General features: G+C 44.9%; 1 protein-coding gene across 1 annotated transcript in view; it reads right to left on the reverse strand.

The window, feature by feature from the left end:
• LOC142765707 (son of sevenless homolog 2-like) overlaps nt 1-8,477 on the reverse strand; it is a 34,517-nt gene extending 26,040 nt beyond the window's left edge. The window contains exons 1-3 of the mRNA XM_075867161.1: nt 8,055-8,477; nt 1,366-1,626; nt 54-215 (exon numbers count right to left, since the gene is read on the reverse strand). Of these exons, the coding sequence (XP_075723276.1) occupies nt 54-215; nt 1,366-1,626; nt 8,055-8,153 (522 nt within the window). The 5' untranslated portion in view covers nt 8,154-8,477. The remainder of the gene's footprint in view (nt 1-53; nt 216-1,365; nt 1,627-8,054) is intronic.
• Nucleotides 8,478-11,025: the final 2,548 nt, after the last annotated feature.

Consider the following 11,025-nt stretch of genomic DNA (forward strand, 5'->3'; position numbering starts at 1 on the left):
ATGCAGAGCAGAAGAGGCAAAGAACAGAGGCAACAAAACACAAGACACGGCACCTTGTCGGCACACATGGCGACCCGGCAGTCCTGGCAGGTGATCTCAACATGGCGGATGTTCTTGACGTAGTTGCCAGTCAGCTTGAGGATGTCAGCTGCTATGTACTCCAGCACAGCCACCATGTACTGGCTCACTTGAAGGTCTAGCCGATAGCCCAGAACCTGCACAACGTAACATCACATTTTTTTAAACTCAAACCTCAACAGCCTATAAAAAAAAAAAAAGCTGCTAGTGCTCCGAAGCTACAAACTGCAGCCCCCTCCTGAAGTCAAGTTATTCAAATTTCTCGTGCATAACCGGCTCAAATTAGAGAGAAAATTCAGAGCTAACATTGGGGGTGTTGGTTATATAGGCGGAAGTGTGGTAGTTGGCTTTATGACATCGCTTAACGTATGTAAGGAAGGCAGAATGACTTCAAAAGCATTCGTCTTTTTTCTGGAAGCCTTTGCGAGGTCTGCGGTTTATATGCAAGGAAATAAAGTTCTTGCATTTTTTCACATTATCGGTACATGTCTCAACTGGCCACGCGCCATCGAAACCCATTTTGACCGGCCACTGAAGTGTTGTTCATGGAACATTTCTTCGCAACTCTGGCCCTCTCTTCTTCTTTACGATGCATGTTCCAAATGCTAGCTTCGGGATGATTACATACTGCCCTGGCTTATGCAACTATTCTTGTTCGGTGGATTGCTACCTGGTTGGGTTAGCGTAGTGGTAGCACACACTCTGTATTAGGTCTTGCACTCGCTTTTTTTTTTTTTTTTTAGTCTGCAAGTTGCTGCCGTCACACAATGGAGGTGAATGCATTGGAATTACGACTATGTGGCCTTTTCCTGCTGTAGCATAGAAGCACCATGCCCTTTTCCGACTGCCACACGGGACACAAGAATCGTGCCGACAAATCCGCCTTGGGGGTCAACAGAGTGAAACACATTCAATATCTCCTTCTTCAATAATACAGATGCTTGGGCTAGTTGGTGATTGGAAATCACCATATTTGCACAGCGCAAGACTACGAGTAGTTACGACGTAACTACAGAAGAAAAGACAAAGACAGAAAGAGCGATGCAAGAAAATAAAGTTCTTGCCTTAGTTCACACTATTAATACATGTGTGATAGTTCACACTATCAATACATGTTGCAACTGGCCAAGCGCCATCAAACCACATCTTGACCGGCCACGCCCTCTTTCTCTCCTCGTCTCATCTTCTGTAGTTACATCGTAACTACTCGTAGTCTTGCGCTGTGCAAATATGTTCCTTCCTTAAACAAGCGCATGCACGTGCGCAGAGCCACAGCAGAGAGCCCACCTTGTGCAGGAGGGGGTGTATCTTGTCGAGCGGCAGCACGAGGGACGAGCGGCGACGACCACGCTCCAGGGCCGCCTGGGCGTCCTTGATGGCCCACAGATCGATGGGGTTCGGGAAGAGGCGGCGCACACGGTCCTCCACGTCCTGGACCGAGTGCGGCCGGCCTCCGCACAGCGTCCATAGTAGCCGCAGAACCAGGCCCTCGACATATTGCAGGGCCTCGTCCGTGGCAGTCAGTGTGGGATGCACTTGGCACTGAACCTGCGGGCATGCGACACTTTTGTCAAATGGGATTCTGTGTGCAAACGCCTTTTATACACCTGAATATAGAACCTAACCAGAGGTCCCTTTAAATATGTGTTATCTCCCCAAAAATGGTACTAACTGTAAAGACATGCATCTTAATTTTTGTGTACCTGTTTTTTTTTTCATATCCTACTGTGTGTGTATTTCATTCATTCATTTATTAACACTGTCAGCCCTGTTTAGGGCTATTACAGGAGTGGAAATACAATGTAAACATATAGTCAATGTATCTACAGAACAGTAAAAAACTTGAAAGATTATGGTATAATCGGGTATATGACACATTTGATGATACAAAACATAACTATTATAACATCAGAGTACTAGCACTAGTATATAAGGAATCTACGAGACACTTGGGAACAGTTACAAAAGGTGGAACAATAGTTAAACAAAAGAAAAGAACCTCATAGATTCAAGAAGCACACACAAGAGAAATCAGGTTTGCTATATGGGGTCATGCTTTTAGGTAGTCATTAATTATGTTAAAAAAAATGTCTAAGGTAGGCAAAGGTAAAATGTCATCGGGTAACAAGTTCCATTCCATTTGTCGTGTTGTATGCTCCGTCTATTTAAGAGCTACGGTGTAGCCAGCACCTTAGTCACGCGTCAACATCTCCACAATACATCAACATTAAAGTGCAGGGCAGCTGCGCTCTAGTAATGCGAAGACAGGCAGAAATGAAGATTGTGGCGTTCCCCTCCTCCTCACCTCTCCATTTCTTTCTCTCTTTCATCATTCTCAGTCTCTCCTTCATTTCTTTCTCTCTCTGTATTTAGCGCTTTCTCTTTGTATCTCTCTCACACTCTATATCTTTTGCTCTTTGATTCTCTGTCTCTCTCGCAACATTTTCTTTTTGCATTATGTTCTCCGTGTTTCTTTTTCTTCTAATGACATCTTTTACACTTTCCCCTTTTTCTCCTTTCCCTCACCACTCCCTTTCTAATGGTGGTCTGCTAGCCCCTCGCCTTCGGATGTTGCCTGGCAAAGAAAGTTTTGCCTCTAGAATTTCGCCTTCTCTCAATTTTTATTTCTCTTCCTCTCTCTTTCTCTTAGTCATCAAAGTTATTTTAGTCAGTCAATCAATCAATCAATCAATCTCTCTCTAACTCCTCTTACCCAATAGAGTTAATGCATCCTGCGCTATAAAAATCGGTGCTCGTGTTTTGGGAGCACAGCAGAAGATGAAAACGAGGACTTAAAAAAAAAAAAGTGCTGTTTCATGAAGTTGGTTTTCTGGTTGCACCGCACAAGCTACAGTGGGCTACAACAGCTTCGCAGTTGCAAAATTTTTCACACTGAGGCATGAAAGAAAATAAATTACGTGTTTGTACTGGCTTCAACGATACCGCAGAGTAAATAACACTGCCATTTACTTTCCTTGTCCAAAGCAGCAGTTTGCCACCATAATTGCTATTGCCACAATAAATTGAACACACTAACAGCCTTCCACAGTGGGCTTTTCTGCATCCTTTCTACATTATTGTGCTCTAAAGGTGCCTACCAATGGGACTACTCTTGGACTGACAGAATTGTCACGATATTTCCTTTTTGTTCTCGGTGAAATCCGGCTCTCTCAAGCATGTACACTGTGCTTGCTTTTGCTCTTTATGAATCAATAAACACGTGCTGTAAACTTCTACTAAAACAGGGATTGTTGTTGACAAGCGCCAGGTTTTGTATACGCCACATAGATGCTTTGAAATGTACCGAGGATAGCAGCAGTCGGGCACGTCGCAAAAGCAGAAAAGGCGATCCGCTTGTTTCACAATTCCACAATGCATGCACCCTTCACCCAACAGAAAAGTCGCAAAACATATTTTCGTCTAAAAGGCTTCGGCAATACCTATTGTCTCGACCCCTACCGAAAGAGCAGAGGGCAGCACAGGAAAATTCAAAAGTTGGATAGGTAGTACACTGAAGAAGCACATTTGACTGAACATCACTTTAAGATGATTTAAACACAACCACATCTTGTGTAAACTTCACTCAATCCCAATAAATGTAGAGAAAAAAAAAGTGATTCATGTTCTTTAAATTGGTAGTAACATGCCCATAATAACCGCAAAAAACAAGCACTGAAATGTTCTTGTGTGGCAATATCAATTCTGCACTTGTATTATAGCATTTACATACGTCAGACCCCTGGCGCGACTGTTTGCGTACCTATGCCTGTCAACATTAGCATATGCATCTGCTGCTGTTATGTCAATTTATTCTCCGTGGAACAGAAATGAAAAAGCATTTTGATCGATATGTGGGGTTTAACGCTCCAAAACCACCATATGGTTATAAGAGACGCCATAGTGAAGGGCTCCGGAAATTTCGACCACCTGAGATTATTTAACGTGCACCCATATATGAGCACACGGGCCTACATTTCTGCCTGCCTCCATCGGAAATGCACCCGCCGCAGCCGGGGTTCGATCCCGCGACCTGCGGGTCAGCAGCCGAGTACCTTAACCACTAGACTAGACCACGGCGGCGGGGCATGTAAGAGCCTTTTAATGTTGATATAATGTTGATAATGTTTATGTTGATATATATATATATATATATATATATATATATATATATATATATATATATATATATATATATATATATATATACACTAAAAACAAAAGTGATGCTGGGTCCGGGTAAGATTATCCGCAGTGAAGACGACGCACGTACGAAGTGATTTTATTGACGTTTCGGCCGCGGGTCTGGCCTTCATCAGAGCTTCTGATGAAGGCCGGACCAGCAACGTCAATAAGATCACTTCGTACGTGCGTCTTCTTCACTGCGGGTGGATGGATATATATATATATATATATATATATATATATATATATATATATATATATATATACACACACACACACATACACACCAAGAAGTAGAGGACGGGCAAAACGATAACTTTTTATTTTTCCTACGTTTCAGCCGGGGACCGGCCTTCACCGTATGGTTTTCTCTGATGAAGGCCGGTGTCCCTGACTGAAACGTAGGAAAAATAAAAAGTTTTCATTTTGCCCGTCCTCTACTTCTTGGTATTTTTCCACTGGATCCAAGGACACCTTTCTCTCTCTCTCTCTCTCTCTCTCTCTCTCTCTCACACACACACACACACACAAACTTTCATTGACGCTTTACTTGTCTGTCATTGAACCACAGCTAGCGTCTCGCTTGTTCTAACACAAATTTCTCAACCTAATGCAGCCTTCATAAAACAGCCATTCTGTACGTTCTTTAGTGTATCACCTCCAACTTAATTAACAGAAACAGAATAATGATAACATGTTTCGCAAGCTTGTACGAGCTGTAACCGCATTCCTTGTGATATTTCTCCATTTACATTGCGTCGTTTCTCGAAGGCAACTGTAACTATGTACAGGGTCTACCATATCTAAGGTGAACACTTCATTACTATTAAAGCCAGTGAAACTTATGATACTTTGAGCGGCAAATGTACGTTATACAACGTTTAATCATGGCGTCTATAAACACAATAAAACCTTTCTGGGTTATATAAAGAACAGCTGCGATGAGACGCAGAATACTAGTGAGGCAATCACCTTAGATGGGGATGACTCTGTACACATTACAATCACTTTTGTGAATATTAAGTATGCACCATTTGTTAGTTAAGGGTCAGTAACGACACTATTTAGGGATATTTGTGGAAATTTTGCTGTTCATGCAATGCATGCTCAAGCGTAGGTTCATGAAGATAACTTATAAACCTGCACACCGCACTATTAATAAGCACAGTATTTTACTTTGTATGAAGTGCAATAGAAGCACCCATATGAAAAAGTGAGATGTGCTAATCACACCTGTGATCGCAGCACATGATAGCTCCAGAAACAAATGCTACTGCATTTCATCCACTTCCAACTTACACACAAACATCTCATTTCAACAGCACTCCTCTGTTTTTTGCAAGGCGAATTAACTGGAAAAATTACTCCACAAAACTCGCCGAAAATCATTTGAGCCAAAGTATTTAAAGGTGAACGAGCAAACTTGTCGGCGTCAAAGCAGTCACAATAAGTTGTGAAAAATTTCGCCAAGCTCTAGTAATTGCCTAAGAGTAACACTTCAATGAAAGTATGCGTATAAACCAAGGTGTGCGGGCAATTGCCGTCACTATTCAAGACAGATATTCTGCACACGAAGGTTTAAAGGAAACCAAGCTCTACGGAATGGAACATATTTCAGGCAGAATTTTAACATAGGGAGATGCACGGTGTCGGTGCATATAATTTACGGCATGCAATCATGGCAGCAGTTCATTCTTTGAGCCTGCATGTATTCACTAGTTTCCACATTGCCACCTTTTGCCCTTATAAGATACCTTCAGTTTCACAGCATACCCCATCTGTCACACGAATACAATTATTGCACACATACACACATTTTTTAGAACAGCGATTTATTTTTTAGGTTCTTTTTATGGCCCCATCACACGCAGAATTCAAGAAGAATTGTCAACCTTATATGTTTATTCATGTCAAGAGAGGAACCTGAACCCAACCTGGCAGAGCTTTCACCTGCGGCAAAGCGGCTTTATTACCTCTCTTACTATTATTTATCTTAATACCTCTCTTACTAAATGCACAAAACTTATGTTTTAAGCATTTAAACTGCATTAACTGTTAATCACCAGTAGCAGCACTAACAACACAACATAGGATACTCTGCTCTACGGCACACACCTACAAAAAATCTAGTCGCTGTACCAATGCTCGTACGATTAGCATCACCACAATGTATCTCTCGGCCATCACTCTCACGACTTGAAACAGTATGTTCGACTAAGCACTACAGATGCACTTGGAGGCAACTTGTATGAACTGTGAGCACAATGTACACACAAACTCAAGGCACAGATCAGTACCGGCCGTTCCGTGATCACTGCAAGGACTTCTTGCATACTTTCCCACAAGCCCATAACTATGCAGTCCGGGAAAGAATAGTCTTTTTTCCTGCCCTTTCTTTTTCTTCTTCTTTTGACAGCATGCACAGGGCTAGTAACCTTAGGTACGAAATAAGTTTTCATGTTGAAATTGCCAAGCCAAAGCACAAGACTTCTCAAAAATCGAACAGAGAGGTCGTTTGAGAGGCCTCTGCCACTCCGAAACTCCAAAACCCTTCACACCAGAGCACGAGAGAAAGTGTGCAGTTCGTATACTATGCATGCAACTTTGAGAGATGGCAAACTGCCCATATAGCCTGTTTAGGCGAGGTGTAAACAGTACCAATATTGCATAGACAAGTGAGGGGAGTTTAAACAGTGTATATGTGCCTGCGTGCTGCATTGCATGCTGCACTCTTACTTAGCACGTTTGCACAGACCCGGCAATGTCAGCACAAAAAGCACAAGAAAACTGCACCGATTGAAACGAATGGGGTGGTTCAGGGTGTGCCACTGCACTGCTGAAGCAAAATGTCATGTCAGGAATCTACACTTTTCGTTTCATACTTTGCCACTTTGCGCCAATGCATAACGCATAAATGTTTTTCCTCTGCAAGTTGTGGGAACGCAGCGCCATAAATAAGACGTTAAAACTTGAAACGAAAGCGGCAAGACATGGCACCTGTTGTTTACATACTGTACGAACCCGATGTAAAGGAACCGCTACGAAAAAAGGACAACTGGCCCTCATAGTGGCCACAAGCGGTAACACTAGCCAACATTAGCCGTAACGATATGAAACAAGTTCCTGGCAGAAACCACCGCTTATCGAAACCCGAGCAATCAGAAGGCCATACAACGCACTTGCAAACGAAATCGCGTTGCAGCGCACAAACTGACCCGAGTGCATTCACACGGCCGCCGCTCGAAACCCACGAAGCAACGGCTGTTTTTTGCATGTGCAATGCCGAAGGATGCATCTGCGCGCACGGAATATGCGCTGATAGAACCCAGATAAGGTGCGTGCGAGGCCTAAAGGCGTATTCTGTCAGCATCGCCAACCGATAACACTTTCTGTAGTGCCCGCGCAATCGCTACACTATAGCGCGTGACGCAACAAACGAAGACAATGATTCTGCGCCAAGCGCAACTAGAAAACAAGGTCAATGAGGTGCAAACAACACGTCGCCACGAGAGGAAAAAAAAAAAAAAACTTATCGCGAGCGCCGAATCTCCAAGGTGTGACCATTTTGCTGGTTTAACACGGGCCTCAAGATAAAAAGCCAAGCAACAGCCATTTGTTTTGCATCTTGTCAGTGAACGAGGAAACGGGTTCCACTGGATGCCGTAGACAGGCGCGTTGTTAGTTGCACAGTTTTTAGCAGCGCGCTTGCAACCAGTCCCAGGGACCGGACTCGGGTGCCAAACAAGGTTGCACCCCGCACAGCTGTTTTGGGATGGTTTCTCGCGGTGGCTTACCTTCTTGAGCGCCGCCACCAGCAGTCCCTTCCACTTGGACGCGATCTCATGGCCGTCTACATCCAAGTTGTAGTCCGCCGCGTCCCGGGCCGAAAACATGTCGCAGGAGTCAGAGGATCGGTTGCTCCATGACGGCCCCGGAGGTCGCGGGTTCGAGAAGCGCACCGACGGTCCCGATTAGGCCTAGGCCTTGTCTCGAGCACGGCGGTCGAGCGCCGCGATAAAGCCGAAGGGTGCGGCGGCGGCGTTCGCGCCGCTAGCCATGGTGGCACGTCCGATGTCTGCATACGCTCCACATCACCGTGCTGTGTCGGCAGGCTGGAAGCACTCTCAGTGTAACGCTTTCACCCCCGCAATAAACACACAAACACAAAGCTCAGATCCCTGCGCGTCCCCTCAAGACGCGGCCGATGCAGCGGTGGTGAGGGAACGCTTGTTTCGCTTCTTTTGTGCTTGTTTTTGAATGCTTGCAGGCAATCAAGGTTTGCCGTTGTCTATGGAGCCAGACAGGCTAGACGAGAAACCGGCCGTCGATGGCGCAAGCAAGCGGCCGGTCAGGATTGGTGTCCAACAAAATAGGTGGTGTCCGCGTCGCAAAAACTACCTCCGAGACTGCTTCCGTCGTGCCAACAAATTTCAAAGGTCATGCTTTCGCTCGTCAAAACGCAAAATGACGTCATAATTTTCGTATTGAAATTAAATACCCTTTTGATGGTAGACAGCGAAGCTTTTGAAGGATGTATCTTGAATTAGCTGTTGCAACAACATATGTAAAAATTCAAGGAGGCTTAGTAGCAATTGAACGTTATTATCTCGGAGGCCATGATCGGAGGCTGTGCAAATTCTAATTGGGGTGAAACCACCCGCACACGGCCTTCTGTGACACTTGGTTTTATGACAATGCGAAGACGTTTACAATTTTTGAAATATTAATCTGATTGCTTTTATGCGCAGTGTACTAGACTGGCTTGGTGATACGCTACAAGTTGAATGCAATGGCGCGCGGGAAATGCGCGAAATTTGAGTATAACATTTGGTTATATTCAAAGAAAGTACCCTTCTTTTAATCTATTCGGTCAGATCATCGTTTGACTCTGTACCTGAGGTTTGAGAAAAGAATTGCCAAAATGTCTTATACTTCGTCAGCCTTAGGCAGCATCAAATATTAAACGCGGAGACGTGCTTCTCAGAGCGGCCTGCCTTTGGTCCTCGGCTTTCCGTAAGCACAAGTGGGAAATGAGAAATTCTTGAAAACGCAACAAAAGGAGCTGTAGGCCGTCATTATCGTCAGAAATCTGCGTCACCATAGCCCTGGTATTTTTTGTATAAACGGTACAGGTGCAACTGCGTAAACGTATACGGAGCAGACACTGCCCTTTTCCCCCTCCTTTCCTGTTTGTCTATCGAGTCCAAATGACAACTTGCTTCGTAATGGATGAAAAAAAGAGAATAAAATGCTTAGAGGCGCTTCTCAGAGCAGCCTGCCTTTGGTCCCTGGCGTTTTGAAAGCACAGATGGGAAATAAGATGTTTTTTGTAATTGCAAAAAAAGGGTCTTTAGGCCGCCAATATCGTCAGAAATTTGCGTCACCGTAGCCCTGCTTTTTATCAAAGAACGGTACAAACCCTACTGCGTGAACACATAGGGCAGGAACTCCCCCTCCTCCCCCTGCACCCATCGAGCGCACGCCTACGGCAACAATCACTAGTGCTGTCCCCTAAGAGTATGCGGGACTCCTTTCGGGTAGTCCTGACATGACGCGTATACACGAATCTCTAATTTAAAGAGGCGCGTCAACCCTGGTTCGAGGCTCATTATACTCTCGTCTGAGAGTCGTGTCACCCACAATCGCGGAGGAAGAAACATTTAGTAGTCGATACCAGTGTATAGGTGTTCTGTGTTGATACTGCGCTCCTTGAGGCGACCAGATAACGTCACAATGCCGGAGGGCCAATGGATGGATGGATATGGCTGTACCCTTTAGATCGGGCGGTGGCTAGCGCCACCGCCCGATCTAAAGGGTACAGCCATATTCTGCAGTCGATCTAAAGGGTACAGCCAATTAAATCATGCTGCAGCGGCGTCTTGCGGTAGAGAAGGGAATTGCCGCCGTTTCGGTTTCCGAGGGAACCAGCCGCGCGCGCTTTGCTCGCATTCCGCCGCAGTCACGGAGCGGAGATGTGGAGCGCGTTCCAATTCGCTCGGCTGGTAGCGCCGCCTTTTTTTTTTCTTTTTTTTTGTGGTTGCGGCTTTGCGCCGCCACCTGAAATGTCTTCGTCGGAGCATGTTATTTTTGTATTTTATGTGACGCTATCTGGACGCCTGCGGTTGCCCGTTCTAACGGGAGTTACACCTCTTGAATATTTCTCCCTCCGTACTAACAATTAACGTCAGGCGCGGCGCCAGGACTTTTCTACCGGGGGGGTGGGGGGGTTGGCACCCACAATAAGCTAGTTCCTTCAGGAAGGGAAAGCTCGGAGGGGCTAAATGCGAAATTATGGCGGCGTGTTTTGAAAATTTTCTTGCGGGGCAAAGGGTTAGCAACCAAGCGAAAAAAAAAAAATTCCATAAAGGGAAGACCTTGCGCCCCCCTCTTCCCAATCCCCCGTGCTCCCCCGTTGTTGCTGCCCATGGTAGGGGGCAAGTCGGGATTACCCGAAAGCAGTCACGCATTTTTTTTTTCTTGGAGTGTACTGTGTACCAGTCAAGTGTACGCTGTACCTTAAGAAAGTTCACTAGTCCAATAGCTCGACTATTACTAACTTTGTTTGGACACGAGTGCATCGCTAGTTACAATTATTTATTTAATTATCTTACTTCACTACGTGACTGAATGCAGGAACAGCGCAACCTAGAAGTAGTTACTTCTTAACTACGGTAGCGAAAAAAAAAAAACAAGGACAGAAAAGAGCGCTGTTTTCTGTCTTTGTTTTTTTTCGCTTCCGTAGTTACGAAGTAACTACTTCTAGGT

The sequence above is a fragment of the Rhipicephalus microplus genome, chromosome 6, assembly GCF_043290135.1.
Source record: "Rhipicephalus microplus isolate Deutch F79 chromosome 6, USDA_Rmic, whole genome shotgun sequence".
In the NCBI taxonomy this organism is placed as follows: Eukaryota; Metazoa; Arthropoda; class Arachnida; order Ixodida; family Ixodidae; genus Rhipicephalus; species Rhipicephalus microplus.